Raw genomic sequence first — 27,780 nt, forward strand, 5'->3', positions numbered from 1 at the left:
CGATTCAAAAGAAAAAGTTTCTAGAAAGAAATAATCGAAGAAAACAAATTTCGAGTTGATTAGCAACCTAGAAATAATAAATCATTTTAAGAAAAGCCCTCATCAAAGACAGTCCGACTAACTCCGTTGACCCCAATGAACTCGAAAGAACACACCTTATTAAATGCGGCGGCATTAATGAAAAAATTTCTCACGAACAATCTTGAAAAACTCTCCACAACAGAAATCTCCAATTTTTTAAACTCCAAATGGAAAGAAATGTCATGTGGACAATTAAACGGAATTTTAGGAAAAGGTAAGACTGATTACCTTTGCCAAGGCTGCTGCGATTTCCAGTACGTATACCACAGTTAGAAACACAAATAATTTAAAAGAGAATAAGAAAACATCATCATTTTTTAGCTAAAACCCGAATTGTTTGAACATAAAGTCTCCTTTCCTATCACTTTCCATGAAGCAAAAGCAAATTGCTACCTCTGCGGACAAAGTCTGTACGTAACAGTAAGAAAGGCGGATGGATGTGACGAGTGTGAACTGGTCAAAGAAGAAATAAGAAAAATTCTGAATGTTACCCGTTATTTTCCTCTTTAATTAAAATTGTATTTAGCAAATAAATTTTCCCGTTGAATAGGAATAGTTTTTTTTTTTCTAATGTGAAAATACCTGAACCTTGTCTGAGTGACATAGCGAGATAGAAATTGGAATAAACTTGGTCGGCTGTGGATTCTGTATTGATAACCAAAACAGGAGCCGATAAAGAAGAAAAGGTTTGTTTTAGTAGCCAATCTTCATGAACCTCATAAATTGTTCTGAGTAGCTCTAAGGAAATGCTCAATTCCTCCTCATGAGAACGGGAACTAACTCAAGCAAAAGAAGTTTCTGGAAAAACTCGCAAATAAACAATCAAACCTACTCTGAGCTCAGACGAGCGAATGAAAAGATCCAAATTTTTCATCAATAAAGGAGATTCGAAGTCGCGAAAAATACCTAACCTTCGACGAGCTTCTACAAAACAATTGCTACTGAATATCGATCTTTCCATCACCTTTACAGGCAATGAAGTTGTCTGAAGATGTCTTTCTAACATTACCATTTGAGCAAAATGCTGAAAATAATAGCAATAACGATCAAATGCTGATGCATCAAATCTGAAAGGTTAATTCCAGCTACATCTCGATATTCCTCAAGAGGTTCTGAAAGTGTACAGACCTGGCGATCTGCTAAAAACCTCTTGGTGAAAGTTGTTTTTCCGCATCCGATATTTCCTTCAATAATAATCGTAAGCGGTCGAGTTTTACTCAAATGAATTCCAAAAGGTGAATTCTTCTCCCAATCGATGACCGACTGTAAAGGAGGTCAAGTCGATCACAGTCGTCAAGGGTGTTCGTTTGAAGATCTAACCTCGAAGGATGTTCCTGGTCTGGGAGAGACTGTTCCAGGTTGATCTTCTTCAAAAGGAGCAAGACGATCCAAGTGAACCACTTTCTGACGCGAATGAGGAGATCTTCGGATTCTATAAACAACATCATTTATCCGGTTAACCACCAAGTAAGGGCCTTCGCAATTTCTTTGTAGCTTTGGACATTGTCCTCTCTGTCTTCAAGGTTGGAAGAGCCAGACAGAATCTCCAGGATTAAATTTTGAATCTCTGGCTCCAATATCATAACGAGTTTCCAATTTTTCTAAAGCCATAGAAATTCTACTTCTAGCAAAGTGATAAATTTCTTCTAAACGTTGTTGTAATGAAAAAGCATAATCTGTTTGATGCTGTCTTTGCACATGAACTGGTGGTTTCTCTAAATCTGACGGAAGTCGAAGATTTTTTCCAGTAAGAATGAGGGCCGGCGTCTGCTTCGTCGTCTTATGAATCGCAGATCTGTAAGATAAGAGGAAGAAAGGGATCCAGGAGTCCCAGTCTCTCTGATTCTGCTCTACAAAGGACGACAAATGCTCTAGCAAGGTTCGATTCAGACGCTCTATCATGCCGTCAGATTGCGGATGCAAAGGAGTCGGACGAGTTTTTCCAACCCTCAAAATCTGAGTCACCTCTCTCATTAAGGTTGACTCAAAATTTCGGCCTTGATGAGTATGAAGTTCTAGAGAAACTCCGTGTCTACAAATGAACTCTTTAACGAATGCTTGTGCTACAGTGGAGGCTTCTTGATCAGCGAGAGGGACCACTTTAGGCTACTTAGTAAAATAATCAGCAATAACCAAAGCATATTTATTTCCAGAATGAGTTTTCGGGAGAGGTCCGAGAATGTCCATCGCTATCCTTTCAAATGGAGCTCCCACGTTGTAAATTTGAAGAGCGCTTTGTCCTTCGCTCGAGGTCCTTTCTTTGCTGTGCAGATTCGACATCTTCGACACCAATCTTCAACGTCCATCCGGCAACGGGGCTAAAAGTAGAAGTTGCGAGTTCTGCCCAGAGTTTTATTTGAAGCGAAGTGTCCGCCTGCAGGAGAATCATGATGAAGAGCAAGAATCTCTGGAACTCGTGACCTGGGATCAAAAAGTTGCCACCTGATTTCTTTCAAGTCTGCAGATTCCCATTTTCGGTATAAAATTCCATCAATTGAAAGGATAGAGTTTCATTGAGCCCAATAAATTTTCAAATTTGGCTCGGCTAAAGATACATCCTGCCAGTCCGGGCGAGTTTCTGCTTCTTTCCAAGCCTTCACTTGATTCAAAGTGTCGTCCTCTTGTTGCGATTTTCTCCATTCCTCCTGGTTATTTTTGAGAGAAATCTTCCGTATTATAAGAGAGGGGTCACGGTTTTTCTCTAATCGTGCACACTGTTTACACTCTGGCATTTCCTCGCAGGGTCTTCGAGAGAGAGCATCGGCGTTTCCATGATGAATTCCTGCTCGATGACGAATGTCAAAATCGTACTGACCGAGCCTTTCTAACCATCTAGCTACCTGACCTTCGGGAGATTTGAACGAAAGTAGCCACCTGAGAGAAGCATGATCTGTACGTATCAAAAATTTCCTATTGTACAGATAATGGTGAAAATGTACTACGGTCGTAACAACAGCTAAAAGTTTTCTACGAGTGACAGAATAATTTCTCTCAGTCTTACTCAAAACTCTGCTGAAATAGCTTATCACTCTCCATTGACCTCCCTGAATTTGTGACAGAACCCCGCCTATTCCAGATAGAGAGACATCCGTATCTAAAATAAAAGGAAGTTCGACCTCTGGATAAGCTAAAATCGGCGGAGAAATAAGATTTTCTTTCAATTTCTTGAAAGCCTCTTCGCATTCCGGGGTCCAGTCAAAAGGAATCTTGATTTCGGTCAAGTGATGGAGAGGTTCAGCTATACTAGCGAAACCTTTTACAAATCTTCTGTCATACGTACAAAGGCCTAAAAAGCTTTGAATTTTTTCTTTATTCTTAGGTGTCGGCCAAGAAGAAACCTTCTCTATATTGGTGGGTCGGTCTTCACACCTTGTGCTGAAACGATATGTCCGAGGAAGCCTACTTCTTTCTGGATCAGATGGCATTTTTTCGGGCTCATTTTCAGGCCTGCTTGCTTCAGCCTAGCGAAAACTTGTCTGAGATTTTGAACTTCTTCTCCAAAGTTCTTGCCAAAAACGATTATATCGTCCAAATAAACGAGGCATATTTTACCAGTGAGCCCATGGAGAACAGCCTCCATCATTCGTTCAAAGGTGGCCGGGGCATAACTCAAACCAAACGGCATAACCCTGAACTGCCATAATCCTCCTAAACCCGTAACAAAAGCTGTTTTTTTTCTTTATCTAGAGGTGTATCCGCTATGAAGATCTATGGTGCTGAACCAAGTTGCACCAGCTATAAGGTCGAGTGTCTCGTCGATTCTGGGTAGAGGGTAAGAATCTTTCTTCGTTATATCGTTCAGCTCCCTGTAATCGATACAAAATCGTTTGGATCCATCCTTTTTGTTCACAAGGACGATTGGTGAGGCCCAGGGACTAGACGATGGTTCGATCACATCGTTCTTCAGCATGTCTTCCACAAGCTTCTTCACCTCTTCTCGGGCGTTGAGAGCGAGTCTTCGAGGAGCTTGTTTAATTGGTGAACTCTCTCCGACGTCGATCTTGTGCTTGACAGAAGTACATCGGCCCTTATCACCAATATCTTTGGCGAAAGAATCTAAAAATTCTAGCAAAAGAGATTTAAACGATTCTACCTGACCTTTCTACCTACAAAGAGTTATTTCGCGATTGTTTGAAGCTAGTGAATTTCTCTTAGTCGAGATATCACAGTTATGAGCTGTAAGAAAGTCTATTCCCAAAATACCTTCATCCTCTATATCTGCTATAAAAACCTTATGTGGAGAGTCGATACACCCAAAAAGGTTAATTTGGACAGTAACCTGTCTCAAAACCGGGGTCATCTCTCCAGTGGCTGTTCGCTGAGATAAAGAGGGAACAATCTGGTCATCGGATTTGGAGAGTTCCGATCGAACTATGGTTACTTCCGCGCCGGTGTCTATTACCCATAGACAATCGACGCCATTTACAGTACCGCGCGCGTAGAGACCAGACTGTCGTGTACTTCTAATTAAAAACTGTTCTCTAAGAGGGCTTTCACTCTTAACAATCTGCGATGATTTTTGCCCCGACAAATCATCCGGAATTAGTTTTTTGGACGAGTTCCTGTTGAAGAACTCGACTGAGGATTTGCTTCCCCTCTGTCTATATCTTTCTTACGCCAGTTATAAGAGTTTGGATTCGAACTCTGTATCGGTTCTCTACTAATTTTTTTAATTAGAAAACAATGATTGGCGTCATGGCCTGTTTTTTTACAAAATATACAAGTCAAGCCGGTTTGACTTGTCATGACCGCGTTTTTAATTATACGCTTGTTCTTCTGGTTTCGAAAAGAACCTCGATTTCTTGGTTTAAAATTATTATTGCTAAAATTATTTCTATAATTTTGAGGCTTTGACTCCTCCGAGTGTTCAAAACTTCGTCATACTGAGGTGTTTTTGGACACCTCAATCCGACGAAGCTTGTTTAACCCGAAATATTGTTTTCGCATTGCCTCCACCTCAATGGCTTTGGCCGTTGCCCCTCGTAGAGAAGTGAGACCCGATGTATCAACGGCCATTTTAATTTCTGCATCACTGATTGCGTAGGAACATGTGTCGCTAAAAAATTACGAGACGGCTCGTGGTCTGGCAAAGCTACACGAGAAAGCCGTTCGATATCTTGGCTAAGTGACGCGAGGTCTTCGTCTCGTCCTTGTCTTCTAGTCTGTAATTGAGCTGTGTACAATTTTGTCAGATGGTCATTTCCGTATCTCAATTTAAGCGCGGAGCTAAGTTTTTCATGATCGGAAATTTCTTCCTCAGATAATGCCGTTAAAACATTCAAAGCCGGCGTTCGAAGACAAGAGGCTAGGCTGTGGGCCCTCATGGCGGAGTCCCACTGGTTATGCTTTGCAATTGTATTAAATTGACGTTCATAATCTGCCCATGCAATCTTTCCATCAAAAATTGGCGGTTTCAAAGGATAAAAGGGTTTCTCGTTAATTTGAGAAGCAACCCCAGGAAATCTTGTATTATTTAATTGACTTAAATAGGAATAACGAGGTTGAACCTGAGGCAGAGGCTCGGAAAAGCCAACCTGATTATTAACTGTTGTTCTACAAATTGGGGATTCATCTATTCCCGTAATAGATAGACCTTAAGTCTCGAACCTCCTGGAACCGTCCTAGATGTTGGACCTGCCGAATAGCGTGAACGGGAACAGGAGAGGGAAGCGGAGTAACGACTCTGGAACCTCGAGGGCTGACAGCCGGTTCTTCTGAGCCGTTCACCTAATGAACAGCCTGAAGAGCAGCCACAGTCGTCCGGAGCAGTTCATGAAGACTGGACTTGGATTGTTCTTGAGTTTCTCTATCAAGCCTCCGCTGCTCCAACTGCGAGGCAATTTCCCTCTCTCGTTGTTCTTGTTCTCTTCTTCGCTGCTTTTGTTGATCAAGACGCAGCTGAAGAAGTTGCTGTTGTTGACGTTCAGCGGCTTCTTATTGTTGAGACTTGATCTTCAGCAGATCAATTTGAGAGACCGTCGAAGGAATTGGAAGAGGGTCCACTGAAGGTGATGGAATCGTTTCAGGGACCCGCGGATTCTCCATAATGGAAGGTTCTTCTCCGCCACTTCCCCTTCGACGTGAGCGCGTCATACGACTATTGCTCATAATTAAAGTTTGCGCACTGAATTGACTCGATTGAAAAGAAACTCAAGATCCCACTTCTGACACCAATGTAACGTTCTTTGACGTTACGGAAATAAATATGGATCCGCGAGTTTAATTATCAAGTCAAAAATCGAGAGCGTGAATAAAATGTTGTGAAAATGCTTTAATTGCGTAATATGTGTTTCTCGTTTAAAGTCTGAAACAAGACTGTTTTTACAATAATGTTGGTTGACGCAGCAACCATATTCTTTCGAAAGACATAAGAGGTTTATAAACGTCTTTTATCTATGATGACTACTAGATCATTGAAGAGGGGGCAAAACGGGTGATTTCACCCTTTGTAACAATGTATATACATTATACAGTTGTATAAAACTTGCACCCCGACTTACGTTTTTCTCGACTCACGCCGTTAATGCCGAAACGACCCATAGCGTAACTTCGGGGTATTACTGTATCGGAATCATTCTGAAATTGTACATCGCTTGTTACACACAACTCTACTGACAATAATTAAATAATTTCATGTTCGAAGCTATTTTACTAGTGAAAAGAGTTTCAAAAAATGATTATATATAATGAAAATATGTAAATTTGAACAACTGGTGAATTTGAAAAATCAACGACGGAGCCAGGAATCGAACCTGGTATCTAGCGATGCTTTACCGGAGACTTACTCCACTAGACAACCTAGCCGCCCTGACTCTGTTGTCGTTAATTTCTCTCATAACCAGTGAGTTCAAATTTGTTTTCGTGTGCCCGATTTGCATGAGTAAGAATTTTTTCTCTGCATGCACGATGTAAGGAGACTGTAGTGTGTAGATGTTGTGTTTACCCTTTCAATCCTTTGCTTCCGATGAGAAGCCCGTAAGACGGCAATACCGTCTAATAAATGAGATGCGGATTATATATAATATTGGAACACTTTATTCATGTTACTATGGATATATGAAACAATGTTGACATCGACGTTGAGGATTATTTTTATACCCTCTGAAATATTAAATGCAAGGAAATAGTATCTGAGATTCGAGGTAACTATAAAGCTGCGGGTTGTGCGAAACAGTTCCTTCTCCCGGTTGATGAGAGTTCCTAACATCCTTTGCGAAGTAATGTAATTTGAACACAGTTCACCACTCCATGAAGATAACCTCGCGGCATGTGACATTGCGACCGTCCAACGGTTACGACGGATTATCCTGTAAAATATAAGCGTGTTCATTTGGTCGTTTCGCTTTTTCAATGCAGAATCCATAACATGATTAGTACTTGTTAATAAAAATATACTTTGGCACAGAATTCGTGCCCTCCCCTCCTCATCATATAAAGACACATACAAATACATGGGTCCTCTTCTGTTCTCTTACAACCGTGTGTCGGCGCCATCTCACTATACCCAAAAATGTTGAAAGTGAATGGTCGAATCTGATGAAATGGAATAGTGTAATTAAAAATTTTGATCATCTCGAATAATCCGAAAAGTTGAGATAATTCTTTTGAAATTAAGATATTCATTTTTTACAAATCACTCTAAATTTCACCGTGTTCAATATTTTACTACCGATAGCAGATATCCAATGTATGGTCATTCGGAATGAATATGAATGGGAAATTCCTCGTCAAACCCGACGGATTATTTGTAATCGCAAAGATTTTTTACAGAATGTATAGAATGGTAGAAGCCTCGCCAAAAAAAATGGTACTATTAAACAATTCGTTCGTTAACCCTTTCGCTACGGACGCATTCTACGTCGCGCCGTCCCCGCTGACCGAGCAGTCGCGGCAGCCGTCCATACTTGCGGAACAACTGCAAGCGCCCGTCAGACGCACAATACCAGGCTATCTTACGCAGAGCGAGTGCAGTCGCTCGTAAATAAAATGCTCAAAAAATTATAACATAATGTTCGATTACCATGGTCACCGTTCGTACATAACGAGCGTCAAATGTTGGGTTACCATGGTCACCGCTCGTACAGAGCGAGCGTCAGGCGTTGGGTGATCATAGTCACCGATCGGGCCGAAAGGGTTAATAACAATTACAATGTTCAATGTTTCCGGATGAACCAAAGTTTCCTACGAAAGCTTATCCTCTCTGCTCGCGAATGTGCTGTGAATAATTTTTCTACGTCAAATAGAACCGAAGATGAGATATAGATTCTTCAATTTTACTGCGCGCTCATTTTACAACAAAATTGAATGACTCGGCGGTCCGGACAAAAAAATCGTAGACATAGGTTTTTTCTTTTTATGCTCACATTTCACTTCGAAAAAGCTTTGATTGTTTTGGAAAATACGCGGTCATTTTTTGTCAGGATGATATTTCGGACTCAAGAACCTCAATTTCGTCCCAACTGACTTTTTATGGTTTAGATGATAAAATAATAACAGTCGTTATATTTATTTTCCTCAAGATTTGAAATTTCTCGCATATTTGCATCGTACTTAGGGTATATGTCAACACGTGTAAATTTCTCCAATTACCGGAAAAGAAAATTACCGTACGATTATAATAATTCAGCGAATCATTCAGCAATTCTTATGTTCTGCACACTCTTAACGAAAAATCGAAATGATTATATATGCAGAGAACAGAGAGAAGAAAGTTTGAAACACGTATACAATTTGCTTACTCGATATTTTGAAAAATGTATAACAGAACGACGATCGAAACAAATGTCAACAAAACGACGATCTTTCGAACGCCACTCTTTCGAAGCAAACGTAAACAAGACGATTTGTTTTCTACATTTTTTTTTTATACTATGAAAATGCTGGAAGTCCTTCCCCACTCCTCAGCGGTATACATTTTCGTAGAAATACAATGAGCATCATGGGTACAGTGAAAACACTCTGGGGCGAGCGTTTCTATACTTATGAACGGTAGTGTACATTCATTTGAAAAAAAAAATAGCAATTTCTCAAATAATGAATAGATAAATCTGAAAAAATTCACGCAGAGTATCTTTTAGTAGTACTTTGATGTAACAAATTATGGGGCAGATCTGAGATAGTCGAAAAAAAAGTGGCTGAGTTGACGGAGAATCCTTCCTTTTCGGGTTAAATGCCGAAAATATCGATTTTTGGAAAAAAAGGTGAATACCGAAGTTGTTCAGAATTTGATTCTCAACAAGTTTGTTGCTATTCATTTATGCCATTAAGTTGAAAATAAACGAGATAATAGAAATATTTCGAATTCGTCACTTTTTTTCAGGTTTAATTCCAAAAATCTTGATCCTAGAAGAAAAACTGTGAGCATTAAACTTGTAGAAAATCAAAATTTATACAACTTTTGTTCGTACGGTTTTTCTGTCAAATCAAAACCGGCCGAGTTATTCAAGAAAAACCATTTTAACCTAAAAAAAACCATTTTAACCTAAAAAAAACCATTTTTCGAATATACGCTGTAACCAATTTTTTCTTATATAAGAAGTTGAGGGTAAAACGATATAACGATAATTGGTTACCCTACGGCGCAGTCACTAACCTGAATAATTAGATAGAGAGAGAGATACTAAGGGAGAAAGATACGATTGTTGGGCGCCAGACGCACATGCGTCGAAAATAGATAATTAGAGAAAAAGACAAAGGTAAAGGTAAAGGTAATAGATAAAGGTAAGGTCAGGTTCTACGACGGTTTTGCACAGTTCGCTCAGAGAGACAAGATAATGGTAGAGGGGCGGAGTCGAATCCAATAGATAAAATAAGAAACAGGTGAAACAGGAATAATGTCAAATATATTAAACAAGAAGCGATAAGTTTAATGACAAGCAAGCAGCTGAAGAGATTGAGATACAATTACGATAAGTGCGATAATTAACAATAGTTACAGCCAGAGAAAGGTTAAGCGAGAGAGTTAACAAGTAACGGAACGTTTTCCGAATAAGCGGGAAATATGCGCAAGCTCGCGATACTAAAGGTAATGATTAACACGGTTTTATGATAGATAGGCAGAACAGAAAAAGATATATTGTACTTAAATTAAGCGGTAAGCAAATAAATCATAAAATATGAGAAGCGATTATAAACACATGCGAAATACAACAATTGTAATAGTTATCACATTACCAGAATGATCAGAAATAGGCAGACAGGGAATTATGAATTACAAGGTAAATTCCAGCGACAGGTCAAGTAGAAAATTAGCATAAAATATAGAGAATAACAGATAATACGTAGTCTCTAGTTTGCGGTAAGTGCGAGAGAAAGAAAGATAATATTCGGTACGATAAAAGGCAACTCAAGATAAGACAAACAATATTCAAGATAATTAATATGCAACGTACGGCAAACCAAATAGACTACGGACAACTACGATCAGCGATATTAGCGAAGAAAATAGTGAAAAAGATGTTATGCGATACGGCACAATACTCCAATGTCAAATGAACGACGAGCGGGACCGCGCAGCGATATAAGATCGCTCCCGCGGTACACTCACTAAGATACGATAATCAACGATAATAGGTAAAGAGACAGATAGAAACTAATCAGAGAAAATATAACAAAATAGCGATGCTCAATAGCTAAGATAAAAATTGATCCTTTAACGGAACGCGCTGCTAGACAGCGATATTAGACATTTAAATATTCCAGCAGAGAAAGATAATAAAATAAACAATAGTCACTACAATGCGTAAGTAATAGTCAACTAGTCGCGAAGTTGCTTGCAATAAGACAGAGAAAGGGACAAGATAAGAGATAAGAGAGAATAAGGTACGAGCCCAGGTGGCTCAAGCAGACCAACTGCAAGATAAAGAGAAAAGATACGAGCCCAATTGGCTCAAGCAGACCAACTGCAAGGTAAAGAGAGAAAGAGATAAAGGTAAAGGTACGATATATTGCAAGTAATCTCGTGGCTTCACAAAATAGAAAAGGAACCTCACTTACGTAAAAGAAGATATAACAGGTGCAAGAGAATGCGATAAGGTAGCGATAAGACACAGAAGATTACGATAGCACGTCGGTATGATACGAGAACTGAACGTAGAGTGACGAGATGAGCGATGATCCTGATTTTCGTCGAGCTGCTGTCACGTGATTCTTCCTCAAATTTGCGGTATTTTAATTGGACCAGCAGGTCGCGTAGGCCTGGTCCATGAGTAGGCGGCGATAATCCCTCGCCGCTCGTTTTTCTTTTCCCTCGACGACAGGTATCGGGGTATCGGGACGTCGGAAGGTGGTTAGAGATGTTTTCCTTCAGCTGTGCGGTATCGTTGGTGAGAGGGGAGGTCGTACTGCTCATGTGTTGCGATATTGAGGTGTGCGGCAATGTTACGTCGCCGGTCTCCTGGACTTGCGACAGACTGTAACTCACTCCTTGCTTTACTGGTACTCCCCGTTGTAGCTATTTCGTCGGCGCTGCATCCCGGCCCTCGCTCATTGAAGCCCTCATGCCGGAACGATCTGGTGGTGATGGCCCTCAACCCGGATCCCCACACTAGATCCACCAGATCCACGTGGTCAGCATATCATTAGCCTATTCCACGCTGCAGTCCTTCAATAAGACGGTTCGTGAAGAGAAAACCGTCTTCTATTGGATAGTCAACGACTTAGTAGATGTTAGGGTCGGTTCAGCTCCAGGCTGATAAGTATCGTCGACGGGAGGCTTTGTTGTGTTTTTGACGCACAGCCCTGTACGCCGCCTGACGATGCATCCGAGCGGTAGAAGCATTCGTTCGTGGTTCGGCTCCTGGCCGATAAGTCTCAAATAGTTGGAGGTGCTGTTTGTGCATCACGCACGACCCTGTTCGACAACTAGATAGGCATCCATCGGGAGTGGTTTCAGCGGTATTCGTTCGTCTGTAGTCGGTTGTGGTCGATGTTGAGATGGTACGTGACCCCTGTCAGGCAGTGTCCTTGTATCTTGACGCGAAGGTCTCGCGGATGGTTCTCGAAGATCATTACAGAATTAGAAAATAGCATTCAATTAGCTTAGTAAAGAGAAATCAACTTAAAGATAATTAGTCGTTCATTTTTGGAGTATTGGCCTCAGACGTGCTTTCGTTATTTTTAGCGATATCTGCACCTAGGGGAATGCGATAATTGAACAAAGTGACGGGGTACGAAATACCACGTCACAACTCCCCCCTCCTTACGGAGGACCGAGGAGGTCCTTTGCCATTAGGAAACCATTATGTTGACTACTTACTTTTGCATGTGACTAGATGATCGTTAGAGATGTTAGAGATAGTTGCGATAGATAGGATTGAAATTGAGAATCCATGCGATACTTGACTTAGTTGAGAGACTTTGGAGTACGGCTTGCTGATTCTTGGCGAAACATAGTTTTCCAAGTTTTACTATTGACCTGATCGGTTGTGAGTGAAGGAAGCGGAAGGATGAGCTAAAATTTTGCGAGAAGGTAGAAAGGTGATTGATTTGATTGCTTGGTTGAAGGGTGTTGTTGCAGAGGAGTTCAGACAATTTATGCGGTATAGAGCGATATTGAAATTTTGGCCTCATGTAAGGTGTTATTCTGGGTAAAGCGACCAAAAAAAAATTTTGTAAGCGTTATTTTTAAGATAATTGCGATAAAAGGAGTTTTGACCCCAAGTCGTCACTGCGTTATGTGACTAGACATCGCAACGATGACGCGGTAGAATTTAGGCGTTTATTTTACCGAGAGCCGGTTTCTTTAGTTTTTACTTTCTTCAATTCCGACGAAGTCATGATGTTAAGGTCGAGTGGGGTTTTTATTGTTGGACGTTATTTTGTAACCGATTTACGAGAGTGGGGTTAATTGATCCCGTATCGGTGAATATGACAGAATTCAGGAGTGGATCGTGGGCGCACCGTGAGTGATTGGATACCTGTGATAAGGTGGATCACTGTTACTACGTCAGCGAGAAAATAATTGTGTAGCGGTAATAAGATAGTTTATTCACAAAAGCCTAACGGCAAAAAAAAAGAACGAGAACAATTTTGCGATAATAATAAAAAAATATGCGATAAGAAGAAAAAAAAATTGCGATAAATAAAAAATTGCAATAAAAAAAAACGTTTGCGGTAAGAAAAAACGGTAACCTTGGCGAGATGCTGCGGTAATTGCGGTAATACAAAAATAAAAAAAATTTTTGCGGTAATAAAGAAATTAAAAAAAATTGCGGTAATAAAAATTAAAAAAAAATTGCGGTAATAAAAATTGAAACGAAAAATTAGCGAGAAAAAAAAAGTTTGCGGAAGATAAAGAAAAAAAAAACGGTCTTAAAATAATCGAAAATCGCGGTGGACGGGGCCGCCGCCGCGCCGGGTCCAATAAACATCCGGTTCCCCCGGTGGTGGTGGGGAGGTGCCTCGTAGCCTGCTGGGCACTTCGGTCGGCGGGTGGCACTCCGGGCACTCCGGGTGCAGATAACCATATATACCACACTTGTAACACGCCCGATCTTCGGGCACCCTGTCTGCAGACGCCGACACCCGGTGGCCGTATTGCTGGCAGATCCAGCACGTGCCGTACGGGGATCTGCCACCGACCACCGGTCGCGGGTACCTCGGTTTCACCGGTGAGACCGCGGGTGGTGTTGGCCGGGGGTTGGTGCTGGCCGCCCGGGGCGCGGCCCTCTCCCGGGTGTGATGGTGGTCGGGTAGGATGGAGGCCCGTTTCACCCCCGTTGTCGGCGGCTGGTCGTCAACGGTGACCCTGGTCTCGCGGGTCTGGGTACCGGCTGACCGCGTCTCGCACCGGATGGACGGGTGCCCTGACTGGGTCGCGACCTCGTGCCGGCCGAGGCCGTTACCGGCCTGGGTACCCCGGGTGCTGTCGTCCGGGTGCGGATGTATAATGGCGGCCTGTCGCAGGGCCCGGTAGGTTTCCGCCCGGTCCTCCTGGACCTCCAGGGCGGCGGTCGTCAGGTCCAGCCAAAAGGCCGGATGCTGACGCCTCAGCTGCTGCAGCAGCGGCTGGTGGCGAGCCAGCCTGGCCCAGCCCCTGGGTTCTGCCTCCGCCTCGGGGAACTGCGGCTCCTCGAACTCCCCTTCCATCCCGCTGGAGTCACTCATGTTCGATTTGGCTGCGGTATATGTGGTTGCGGTATATGGGGGGTTGCGATATTGAAATGTTTTGCGGAAGTTTTTGCGGTATCTGTGAAAGTCAAGTCTAACTGTTACGATATGCCTTTAAATGCCCAATATGGGTTTTCCCAATCACCTTGTTGCTAACTACGTCGCTGAGTTCAACTACTACAGGGGAGATGGTTCTGGTAATGCGATATGGTCCATGGAATTTCTTAGCCAGTTTGGCGCTGTAATTTTGAGCAGCCGAAGAAAGAGTATGTTGGCGTTTCAATACTAGTTCTCCCACGGAGTACGGCTGGGTCCGATGACGGCGATTGTAATAACCCGCTTGTCGTTCAAACGCGTTAGCCAGGTTTTCGACGACCCATTCCCGTAACAGTTGGAGGCGTTCCATACGCTCCTTCCAGAGTTCCGGACTCTGTCTTTCCACTTGTACGTCGCCGCTGGCTATTCGCCGAAGGGAGTTTATTGGAACTGGTGTCCGACCGAGATTTAAGAACGCTGGACTCGTTTGGGCGGAAGTATGATATGCGGTATTGTAAGCGAAACGAAAGTCAGGGAGGTGTAGGTCCCACTCACGGTGTTCTTGCTCGAGGAAAGCGATAATCATGATTTTTAACACGCGGTTGACTCGTTCTGCGGGATTTGCTTGAGGGTGATACGGTGGCGTCGTCGTGTGGGTTACGTGGTAGGTATCGGCAAGTTCTTTTATGGATTTGTTTACGAATTCGGTGCCATTGTCAGTCAGTAGTACTTGGGGGGTGCCCCAGCGTGATGCGATTAAATCGGTGAAGGCGTCGCTAATATTACGACCGGTAGCCTTGCGCAAAGGGCAAATCTCGACCCATTTCGTAAACAGGTCCTGGAAGACAAGGAGATAGGCGTAGCCTGAGCGACTGGGAGGGAACGGACCCATTATGTCGGCGGCGACTACTGTCCACGGTTGTTCGATGACCCTACGTCCCATTAAACCTGCTGAGGCCCGTTGGTCAACCTTGCTTCGCTGACAGGCGTCACAACGCTTAAGGTGTTGGACCACGTCGTGATACATGTTAGGCCAATAGTATGCGAGAGCTAATCTGCGGTAAGACTTGTCGACACCTAGGTGACCGGCCTGGGGGTCACTATGTGCTTCTCGCAAGGCGCGAGAATGAAGATTTGCGGGTAGGACTAGTTTCCAAGCATCTAGATCCTGAACTAGAGTACCAATTATTGGATCTTCGCGATAAAAATATAACTTGTTCCCATCTATTTTCCAACGCGGAAATTTCTTAGGCTGCGATATTACTTCGGCTCTACGACGATCGTACCAGGGGTCATTCGATGGTATTATAACGGCGGCTACTTCGGGGATGCGGGATAGTGCGTCGGGAACTACATTTAGCGCACCTTTACGGTGGATGATTTCGAAATCATAACTAAGTAGCTCGAGAGCCCAACGAGCCAATCTTCCCGTGGGGTTTTTGAGATTATGGAGCCACCTTAGACTACTATGATCGGTAATGACGGTAAAATGGTAGCCCTCAATGTAAGCGCGATATTTCTGTATGGCCCATAACACGGCGAGACATTCCAGTTCGGTCACTGAATATTTTCTTTCGGCATCCGATAGGGTTCGACTGGCATACGCGTTAACACGCTCCGCGCCATCTTGAGTCTGGGTTAATACTGCCCCGATTCCGACATTACTAGCATCCGTGTGTAAGACAAAAGGTACTTCAAAATTCGGGTAGGCTAATGTTGGTGCGGTAGTTAAATGAGTTCGAATATCATCGAATGCGGTATTTTGTTCCTGATCCCAAATCCAGTCCTGAGATTTCTTTAAAAGCCTAGTTAACGGTTCGGTAATTGAAGCAAACTTGGGAATAAAGCGACGATACCAAGATGCCATCCCTAGTAAGCGTCGGACTAACTTGACATTAGTCGGTACTGGATAATTAACTACGGGCGAAACTTTATCCGGGTCTATTTGTAAGCCGTGTTCATTTACGAGAAAACCGAGGTACTTGACCTCCGAGCGACAAAACTTACTCTTTTCAGGGTTGACGGTTAACCCTGCGGAATGAATGACGTGTAAGACATGTTTGAGCCAATGAAGGTGCTCGTCGAAAGTTTTAGTATATCATCCAGGTACGCAAACGCATGTGGATCCATATCCGGTCCTATTAGTCTATCTAATAGCCTCTGAAACGTGGCCGGCGCTCCGGTTAGGCCAAAAGGCATCCTAGTGAAATGAAATAGTCCTTTCCCGGGGACTATGAATGCGGTAATTTCTCGGCTGTCTTCGGTAAGCGGAATTTGATAATACGCCTGGCTAAGGTCGATGGTCGACATATAGCGAGCTGAGCGGAGCTTGTCTAGGATACTGTCCATTCTAGGCAGAGGGTACGCGTCTTTCTCAGATACCTGATTGACTTTGCGGAAATCTATGCAGAAGCGATAAGAACCATTTGGCTTCTTTACCATTACTATGGGGCTAGCCCATGCGCTATGAGATGGTTTGATGATGCCGGCTGCTAGCATTTTGCCTACCTCTTCGTCTATAGCCTCCTGTATTTTAGGCGATACGCGGTAAGATCTCTGGCGGATCGCGAGAGCGTTCCCTACGTCAATTCGATGGGAAGTGAGCTTGGTTACTCCAATGTGTTCAGGCATAGGCGGTATTTCGGACTTCATAAAGGCTGCTAATTTGAGAGTTTGCTGTTCCGATAAAGTGACTAAACCGTTGCAAAAAGGATTGAAAGCTACGCGTGGATCATTGTCGAATGTGTAAATACGCTTAGGGTCATCCTGGAAACGCCAGGTCGATGCGGCAAAATTCACTACGATCCCGAATATCCGAATGAAGTCCAACCCAAGGATACAAGAGAAGCTAAGACTGGGCACTAGACGAGCGGGAATATTATGGTAAACCCCTCGTAGCATGACCGGTAAGTCCACTTCACCGGTAATCTGTGCCTCCTGTCCGGCGGCCATTTTGACCGGACCTAAGCGAGACGGTAAAATTGGAAGATTTAAAGCGGTAACTAGCGATATAGCCTCTGGGCCAAGAAAGGTGCGAGAAGAGCCACAATCAAATAGTGCTGCGACTGGTTGCGATAAAATTTCGAAGTTGAGAAACAATAGCGGAATTCTAGCGGGCGCTTGGATCGGATTACAAAAATCTAACGATTCGGGTGACGGAGGGGTTTCCGCGGTTCCCCGTTCGTGCGGCTCCATCACTGGTTTCCCGCACACCGATTCGGGCACGTCACCTTAGTATACCCGACTCTGCCACATCGGAAACAGTATAGACCGGTCGCGGGTTCGGGACAATTCGCATATCGGTGACCGGGTTTTCTACACCTGTAGCAGATCAGCGTACCTTTCGGGCTCGGCAGAAAGGGGTTACCGGCGAACTCAGGAGAGTTATTCGCGATGCCCGCGGTATCCGTCTGAGCCGTGGTAGCGGTAGGAGTGGTTGGCGCACTGGTATCGTTTCGACTATTGAATCGCGGGGTCTTAGCACGCGGTTGTGCACTTCGACCGTTGGGTCGGTCACCCTGTGTCCCACGATTAGGTGTTAATTGAGCGAATTGGGTCGCGTTGGCCAGTTCCATCTCGGGTTCCGGGCCTTCCTCGAAAAAGTTAATTGCTGCGAAATTATTGCGATAGGGCTTTGGGTTTCTTTGCCCGCGGTAAGCTAACTCGGGTAGTACCGATCGTTCCGGGGTTGGCGGTGCCTGATAATTATTCGCTACGCGGAAGCCGATTTCTATCCGACTCGCAATGTCTTCTAATTGATCGAGGTCCTGTAATTCGTCCCGTCGAATTGCAACCTGTAATCGCGGTAATAAGTTGCGGTATGCGTAATCTATCTGCTCCTCTTCCGACCACGCGGGCCTCAATCTGTCGAAATACGCCCTCATGTATGTCAAATAGTCAGCTACTGACTCGAATTCGCCCCGGGTTCGTCTACGAATTTCCTCCCTCAATGCGAACTGCAATTCCGGATTGACAAATCTACGGCGCCACGCGGCTTTAAATTCTGCAAAAGAATGCCACGTTTCGCGTTTGTTGCGGAACCAATAAATTGCGACACCTGACAAAAAGAACGGGATGCTATTTAAAATATCCTTGTCGCGAATGTTAATGAGCGATCGGCCCTCGTCTATACGTGCGAGAAATGCTTCGGCGTCCTCGTTACGCGTTCCCGAAAACTTGAGATTCCATTTCCTCATCACTTCGTACGCTGCTAACGCTGTCGGTCTAGACGGTGATGCGAAGTTGTTGCTCGTGCTCGGTCGCGGGAAGTTATATTGGCTGTCCTCGAAACCCTGGTTGCGGAAGGCAGGTCTCCGCAGCGGCGGTGCGTCGCGATATTCATAAGGGGGAGAATTCCCGGTGCGGTAGTCAAATGGTTGCGGATTCGCCGGGTGATACTGAACGGGCGCCGGCTTAGCCGGTGCGTCATTGCCGGGCAGGAATTCTGGCGGTATATTTCGCGGGCTAATTCGGCTAGGCTGTGGTTCCGGTGGCTGCTTCCGAATCGCACCGGTTGCTGACGTATCGGGGTTACCGTTCGACGGTCGCGTCACGTCACGAATCTCATCGTCGGTATAAGGCGCGGGGTTGATTGGTTGCGTCTGTGTGGGTAACGTCATGCTATCGCTGTCGTCTGTCGGTGTAGTCATATAAGCGTCGTCGAGAGCAGGGGGGTCATCCATGCTTAGGCCGTGTTGCTTACAAAAATTCGTCAACCGCTGACGACGGACCGGTAATATGCCTGCTGTTGACAACGAGCGTCCTTTTAATTCGGTGTTTAACTCGGCGTCGGTCAAGGAGTCTACCCACGCCTTAGCGGACCTGTGTATTGACATAAGAAGTATTGACTAGCGATAGGTGACCCGAAGAGAAAGAAATTGCGGTATTGTCAGATTATTGAATCGGTTAACTAGCGTGACCCTGTAAAGCCGGAAACTGCGATATAAACAACGGAAGATTATGTTATCCTACCCAAGCCAAAGGTTTTACCATAAATTTTGTTGTGCAAGAAGGTTAATCGGGTGACCTCGCTGAAGAAACCAAAACACCGCGATCTAGCGAATCGATAACAAGTTTGATTACAACAAGGGATCATCCCTGCCACACACTAGACTGAGCAGTTTATAAGGTCAGGATGTTTAGGTCGTATCGTATTATCCCTGAGTTTTTCTGTTGATATTATTCGAGAGGTACGTCGGTTAATCCCTGCGGTATCCAAGTGTTTTTATGTTCGCGATAGTTATGGCAGTTATGTCGTGCGATATTTAAATATTTTTCGACCTTGCGTTATGGATGGCGGTTAAGCCGTGCGATATTTAGATAATTTTCGAATTTGCGTTATTGATGGCGGTTAAGCCGTGCGATATTTAAATAGTTTTTAGTTTTCGATATTTTAATTTAGCGATATCGAGGCTGTATTCAGTCGCAATATGCAATTCTAATATTCAAACTTTGGTTTATATCCAATCTTGGTCGCAGTAATCAATTAATTTAAATATGTCGCTCAATTGTCTGAGTTCCTCGCAATTTTGTTAATTTTTAGGGTTTCTGGGGTTCGTGTTCGGTCTCTTACGTTTCTCTGGTGCTTTGACAGTATGCGATAAACTTTGCTTTTACCACTGAGTAAGATAATCCCTCTTTATTGGCGTGGCCCCACGTTGGGCGCCATTTTGTAACCAATTTTTTCTTATTTAAGAAGTTGAGGGTAAAACGATATAACGATAATTGGTTACCCTACGGCGCAGTCACTAACCTGAATAATTAGATAGTGTTGCGACTCTTGCAACTTGAAGAGAAAAAGCTGGATCTTGTGGGTGCGCAAAAAAAAAAAACAGAATCTTGCGGTTGAGGAGAGAGAGATATATATATAAATAAAAGTAAACTCACGTTATTTAACTTTAACTAAACTTGCATATTCTTTCGATAAATATTGTGCAAAACGTTCCCTAATCAAAGTTATAAAAATTACTTGTTTCAACAAAAGTGGCGCGGAGCGCGAAGCTGCTGCGGCGACGCCATGAGCGAGAGTTGAGCTTGACTTGAGCGCGTAAGCGTCTAAAATGAGTATCGCGCGCGACTCGCGTAGTACAATTTTAATGCGCGAAAATATGAAATATATAAATCAAGGCAATCGGCCGAAACATTCCGCCCACTACGAATGGCGTTTATGACATTCGTCTTACAATGTATAATAATAAAACTTTAAACATGTGTGATTACAAAAAAACTTGAACAATTGTAAATAACGTAGTGACGAAGTCATCAATATTTGTACATAAAATAAAGCCTTTTAGTGTAAAAATCGTATAACAGATATTTGATCGATAACAAGTTAAAAATCAATCGTTAATTGACAACATTTGTATAAAAAATTGTAAATGTAAATATAATCTTAGTTACTTTAAGCAACAACTCGCGAAATTAATTGAATTTCCCTAAGCTAATACAATAAGTTTTTCAGTCTTGAAATTTTTATCTGGAAAATTATCTGTTCATTCTTGAAAACAATTGAATGGAACGTGGTGTTGCTTATGCCGCCCACTATGACAGCTCAAGCCGGGGGTGGCAAGTTTTTTTGGACCTCGGTGTTGATAGGCAGACGCACCAAGCTGTTGAGTGCCCTGGTGTATTCTTTGGTGGCAGTTTTGATCACGGCCACACGACTGAGACCGTCTTTCCCCAGGTGCAGTCGAACGATGCGAGCAAGTGGCCATTTTGATGGCGGAAGCTGGTCGTCCTTGAACAAGACAAGGTCGCCAACCTTGTGAACTACGTTCGGGTACAGCCACTTAGAACGTTGCTGCATCTGTGACAGGAATTCAGACTTCCAGCGTTTCCAGAAGTGATTTCTCATGAGAGAAAGTAAGTGCCATCTAGTATGGGGAGAAACAGATTCATTTGTCTGATCAAAAGGTTCTGGAACTGACGTCAGAGCAGCACCAATTAAGAAGTGGCCAGGCGTAAGAGCGGCCAGGTCTTCAGGGTTGGAACTGAGAGGGCTGAGTGGCCTTGAGTTCAGGCACGACTCAATGGTGCAGCTGAGTGTATAAAACTCTTCAAAGGTCAACTTGTTGTAACCAATAACTTTGTACAGATGTTTTTTGAAGGAGCGCACGTTACTTTCCCATAAGCCTCCAAAGTGAGGCGCGCGAGGAGGAATGTACGACCAAGTGACACCATCTTTTGCAATGCTTGCAGCTACTTCCTCGCTGAAAGCAGAGGTTTCGCAAAACAACTGATACAATTCCTCGTCGGCACCCTTGAAGGTGGTACCATTGTCGGAATACATGAAGAGAGGCAAACCACGACGAGCAACAAATCGACGAAAAGCTGCGAGAAAAGCTTCAGAAGTAAGACTCGAAACTATCTCGATGTGCACCGCGCGAGTTACCATGCAGATAAAAATTGCTACGTATGCTTTATACGCTTTCTGTCCTCGACCAGGGGCACAGCGTATCCAAAATGGACCTGCATAGTCAACTCCGGTATAGGTAAAAGGTCGAGATGGTCTTGTACGTACAGCAGGCAAAGGGGCCATTTGCTGTTGAATTACCGCTCCACCATACCGAGCACATTTGACGCAATCATGGACAACTTTTCGAATAAAGTTGCGACCTCTGACTAGCCAGAACTTTCGATTAAGATGACTTTGGACGACTGTCGGACCGCCATGAAGAGTCTTTTTATGAGCTTGAGCAACAAGAAGTTTTGCGATATGGTTGTTTGTTGGCAATATTATTGGGTGTTTTTCCTCATAAGTGAGATAGGAATTTTGAAGTCGACCTTCAACATGCAACAGACCATCACTTTTCAACTCTGGCGACAATCTAAGAATGATACTATCAGGTGCAATTTTTTGACCTTGTTTTAGACTTTGAAGTTCGGCCGAGAAGAAGGCCTTTTGCGGAATTCTCATTAAATAAGTAAGTCCAACCTTAAGTTCTGAAGCGCAGAGACCTCCAACTCGTCGTTTGGATCGCTCTAATTTAGAATTTGCTCGCCAGCGATGAATGTATGACAGAATACGCACGAGTTTGTCAATTGACGAAAACTTTTCAGTCCAAGCCATAAGATCTGATTCTTGTGACACAAAAACATGTGACTCATCTGGAGAACTTTCCTCCTGAGTCGTAAATTGTTCTGTGGTTTTTGGCCATTCAGAAGAAGGTTTTGTAAGCCACGTTGGACCGTGCCACCACAAGGAAGAGTCTTTAAGTTCAGATGGTTTTAGACCTCGCGTAGGTAGGTCAGCTGGGTTTTCTAAAGTAAATACGTAACCCCATTGAGTATCGGCTGGCAGAGAAGTGGTGATGAAACTTACTCTGTTTGCAATGAAAGTTTTCCATCGTGATGGATGTGATAGTAGCCAGGCAAGAACTACTTTAGAATCGCTCCAGCAGAAAATTCGAGATGGATTTCGCTTTAGGTGCTTTAAAATGTATAAGAAAAGCTTTACGAGCAGAGCAGCGGCGCAAAGTTCAAGCTTTGGTATACTAATCACCTTTTTTGGTGCAACTTTCGATTTTGAAACTAACAGCTTTGAACTAACCCAGGCAACATAGTTTCGTAACAAACACATATAAATTATGTTACACTTAGTTCCGTGAATATCACAGGTATGTTGTATGAAACGTGAATGTAATGGTCCAGGCACTCTAAAATGTCCGCCACATATCATGCTAGAGTTTCGTCACGATCGTGTTGAATGGCTACATGCTAGTTACGTTGCTGAAGCGTGAATTTGGCAGAACAGAGACGTCACAATGTTACGTTAAGGCTACATAGCAATCATGCACCGCTTGAAATCGGAGTTACATGGCCTCCATGTCGCTAAGGTGTTTCAGGAAATGATGGTAGGTATCAGATACATCACGATCAATTATCCATAAATGTATCAAGTATATAACTATTGTTCTGTGAGATATAGTATTCTCGTTTATTATATTATATATTACTTATTGACTTGCTCATAAATAGAGCATACAAAGATCTTATCGTACATTTGTACTAATTCTCATACGTATATATCTATTTAACACACAAACATAAATTCAAAAGCTTAATTGGATATTAGGAACAATTTCATTTTACAGTCTTATTGAATGTTTGATTCTTGTATTACCTAATCCACATCACAGAAATAGTTTATCTTAATATTATATTTTATTATTTAGGCCTTTATTTGATTAAGTATATATATTAATATTATGAAAGATATGAAATATGTTTCGAAATATAGTACATGGAGGAGAAAAAAAAACGTTTCATCAAACAAAGTGAATAATAAGCATTAATGTTCAAAAAATTAAGAAAGTAGCGAAGTAGAGAAGCCATACCTTTGTGTATAGTAGATCATTACTAAGTGAACTTTGAAGTACATGTTGACCGCTCCTAACAGCAAGTCCCTAACTCGCGAGCTCCGGTTATAAAGACCTCAGGAGCTCCGAGTATAGCGATCTCTGTAATCGGACTATATAGAGTGCCTGAGATAAGTCTTTACAAGCGGAGCTTGTGAGTTAGGGTCTTGCTGTTAGAAGCGGTCGAGTGTATGTATACTTTTCTTCTTCAAACTTATTTAGTCATCTACTAATTTATTATACTTCATTGATGGGCATAGTATTGAAACTATTTCAAGGCACGAACACTTCAGTGCTTTCCTCTGTTATTCTATTGGTTAAATTATCACAATCTCGTAACTGGACGATGTGTTTGTTTTGATAAGGCCAGAAAAACTCTCACAATTAACGTAATCGTCGATATTGAATAGAGTGAAAGAAATAGAAGAAGTTTAAATAGTGAAAAAAAATGTCCAAATACTACGTATAATATTTCTATTGTGACCACACTGTACGTGTATCTATAACAATATGAGCACGTAGCTCATTTTATATAATATTTCATCAATCAAATTTGTCTTTTTTAATCTTAATAATCTAAGTAAAAAATTTTCTCAACGTTGAACACGAATAAACTATAAAATAAATCTTTGTACTTTGTACTTTCCAGGTCTTTAATTGTTTGGTATAGACTACCAAAGTAAACGTTAGATATTTAGAAAGGTACGAAGACGAGGCAAGATAATGGGGAAATGAGACCTGCATCTCCTTCTTATGTACTCCATAAATCTGTTTGGGGCATCTTATGGAAACTGTCATGGTTTAGCGCGTTATCATCTGTACTAATTATTAGCTGCAGGATGTGGTTGAGGTCCGTTCTTTTTTGTATTCTCTCTCTTGAACCGCTGTTTAGCTTGGCGGAACCATTCTGACACCGTATCTTCAAATTCTTTATCTGTACAGGTGTATGACAGTCTCACTCCATCTGTAGAGTTAAATACAAGTTAGTGTCGTATTGATGCCTACTCACTGTTCTGTGAATGTAGCTTTAATAATCACACTAACCTTTGATGGCTGCTGTGACTTTCAAATTTGAAAGTTGAAAATTGGCCCTCAGACCGCACCATGAAGCGTCTTTAGCGAAGTCGTTAGTGAATACTTGTCGCAATATTCTCAAAGTATTTTCTTTGGCACTGTTCCCGCCAATTTGTCCAACATACTTTACCTGAGAGTAACAATATTACCATAAAGATAATTATTTTCATTTGGAAAGTTTATGTATCAAATATTTTGTAAAAAAATGCCTGTACATGACTGATCAATTCTCATAGGAACATATTCAACGGTCGTTGCTTCGAAAGGATATTTTGAGAGAAACTCGCTTGAAATTTTGCCAAAATAGTCGGCTTTTGAATCTTTGAATGACTAGAAAAAGACAAATCGTAATACTCTTGCTATGAATTTCCCATGATACAATAAAAGTGATTAAGATTCCCAGCCGTACTTCTTCAGAAAAATTTCCTACACACACACTCTCATCAGAGTTGAATTTTTTACAATACATTTATTACCATAATCTAAGAATGATTGGAGGCATTTTTGATTTTCAGTTGATTCAACCGTCTGTTAATGTTTCAGAATACGAAAAGAAACAATTCTGTCCAAAATTGAATGAGCAGGTCTACTTGCTAATTCCCTTGTAAAAATACATCATGAATCACTCACAAAAGTACTGCAAAAATCTGCATCAGCCAATTTGTTTTCAAACGCTTGTATATCAGCAGTGTTTTTGAATGGAAGATCGTCTGTAACCTTTTTAAAATCTTTTCCGTGACCTACAGTTCCATGTTGACCCACTTTCTTTTCAATCTCAGCTAAACGTCGATCCACTAATTGTTGAGTGACCAACATCTCAGCCAATAGTGTGGTTAATGCCGAGAATTTTTCTGTACAAACACAAATACGTAATCGAAACTGAATACAAAATTCAAGCAGGACTTGGTCACTCTAAAATTTTTTAAAAACAAATCAAGTTTACCCTCTATGAGTAATCTTGTCTTTTCCTGAGAATCTGAAAGCAAAATAATCGTATTGTACTCGAGCCCATGTACTTCCATTGTGAACCATGAATATTATTTTGATCCAAGAAAATTTGCATTGCGTATGTCGCAATTTCTCATATACGTACTATTACATAAGTCAGGGAGACTACCGTCAAATAATATTGAGTGCCCTTCTAGACCCTGATGAGCAGAAGGGTGTAAAGCACTAGCATTTAGGGAAGGATCACCGCGTCTTTTTGTACTGCTTGGAAAGTCTGTAGATAAAAAAAATACGCTTATCAACCAAATAAAAAATTGGATGGTACCCCATTATCATTCATTAGGGTTATTCTACACTACTAAATCCAAATCATAGACCACTCATGCACACATGCCACCTTTAGGAACTTGTATAAAAAAATACTATCCATATATGTACCTGCAGTTCCATTATCCGCATTTATGTCAAAATCATCTACTACAATATCGATGGGCCAAGACTCAAATGCATGAGGTGTTGACGATAGGTTGGTATCTTTCCCTACGATATGTTTCGCTCGTGCCGGGGGGATACTAATAGTATTTGTATTAGTCGAGTTTAAATCAATGGGTAAATGCTCAATGTCTATTATTGTCTGAGAGTCTGATAGTGGATTACTATTCTTTATTTGGCTTCGTTTTGATGACTTTGGGATATCTGTCTGATTAGGTATATCAGGGGATGATTTTTTTTTTTGAATATCTGTCTGATCAAGTATATCAGTGGATCGATTTGTAACGGAAGGTTTCATATTCTTCTTTTTATCAAGTTTCGGTGGCTCTGGCATCGAGGTTGTTGTGGGATGTTCACTGTCAGGCGAATCTTCCCTATCGGTAGATTCTTCCCTTACGCGAGGAAGCAGCTGTTTCCTTTTTCTAAGATATGGTTTATCACCTTGACTTTGACTTGAGCTACTCTCACTTTCAGATTTTTTAGTTGCAGCCGCAGACCGAGCTTTCTCCAAATTTTCTGTAAATATGAGAATTGTAAATATTCAATTATGTCTACCTAGCTTGTTACATTACGCTATTAATCGAATAAATGAATCATATTACGATCTGCTAAATTATCATGATTGGAAGATTTTTTCAAACGCTCAATGACATTCAAGTACTTTAAATTGCATAGTTTTTTTTGGCATAAACACGAAGCATTCTACAGTATATCACGGAGCTTTAGACGATCACTTCATTTTCAATTGAGTTCACAAAAGCAAGGGGGCCTATTACATGCAGTTTATACAATTATTTACCGTAATAGCCTTCAAATTTAACATGGCAGAGTGTCCACTTTCTACTGTCTTTTACAGGGGGCTTTCGTTTTGTTATGTATGATTTTACGTCTGCCGTTTTCGGCCACCAACACTCAGTTTTGGTAGCAGTGAGCCATGTACTTGGAACTTCGGACGTTATATCATCGTCTTCATCACTAAAATCATCTTCGTCGAGAAACGTAACGACAGCGTATGGCCCAGTCAGAGTCATTGTCAGTAAATGAATTCACTAGATAACAAAAGTATAGAACAATATATTATTAACAACGAATTTCATCACTTGAGATCAAGCAGGGTGGAAACGAAAGACCCAAGTTATGCAATCGACATCGCTAAAACATGGTCGATAGTTTCCTTTGAGGACTAAAAACTTTATATTTGTCAATTATTAGATAGAGAGATATCAAAATATAAAATTCTGAATTTCTGAGGAAGACGTCGAGTCATGTAGTAGAAACATTAATTGGATATCTAATTCATTCTATCATAACCTCCCTACCTCAATTAGATGCTCTATTGCTATCTATTGTAAATCTTAATGGATCTCAACAATAAGTTTCATCGAACAATGTACTCAATTACTTCCATTATTTATATTGAAAACTTGAAGAATAGTCGCCGGGTTATGATCATTGAATTTTAATGAAAACCAAGGGATTTTTCGAAATATCTTCTTCTGTAAAATTAAGAAAATCGAAACCACAGATTTTCATCTCTCCAATCGCGCTAACAATATATCATTTGCATATAATATATCGCACGTGCATTTCGAGAATAGTGCGATTTTTTCTCTTACGGTAAAGTACCTACATACATTTACCAAATTTAATATTGATCAGGAATTTCTTCCATTTGGGATCAATT

The 27,780-nt window shown here is 41.9% G+C and overlaps 1 protein-coding gene across 1 annotated transcript; it reads right to left on the minus strand.

Annotated features, from left to right (window-relative positions):
- Positions 1–20,776: 20,776 nt before the first annotated feature.
- On the minus strand, positions 20,777–22,785 carry LOC124214315 (uncharacterized). The gene is made up of 2 exons (XM_046616567.1): positions 22,775–22,785; positions 20,777–22,547 (listed from the first exon to the last, which is right to left on the minus strand). Exons 1-2 carry the CDS (start codon positions 22,783–22,785, stop codon positions 20,777–20,779), a joined length of 1,782 nt encoding a protein of 593 aa, XP_046472523.1.
- Between the last annotated feature and the right edge of the window lie 4,995 nt (positions 22,786–27,780).

Source organism: Neodiprion pinetum, chromosome 3, assembly GCF_021155775.2.
Source record: "Neodiprion pinetum isolate iyNeoPine1 chromosome 3, iyNeoPine1.2, whole genome shotgun sequence".
Classification (NCBI taxonomy): Eukaryota; Metazoa; Arthropoda; class Insecta; order Hymenoptera; family Diprionidae; genus Neodiprion; species Neodiprion pinetum.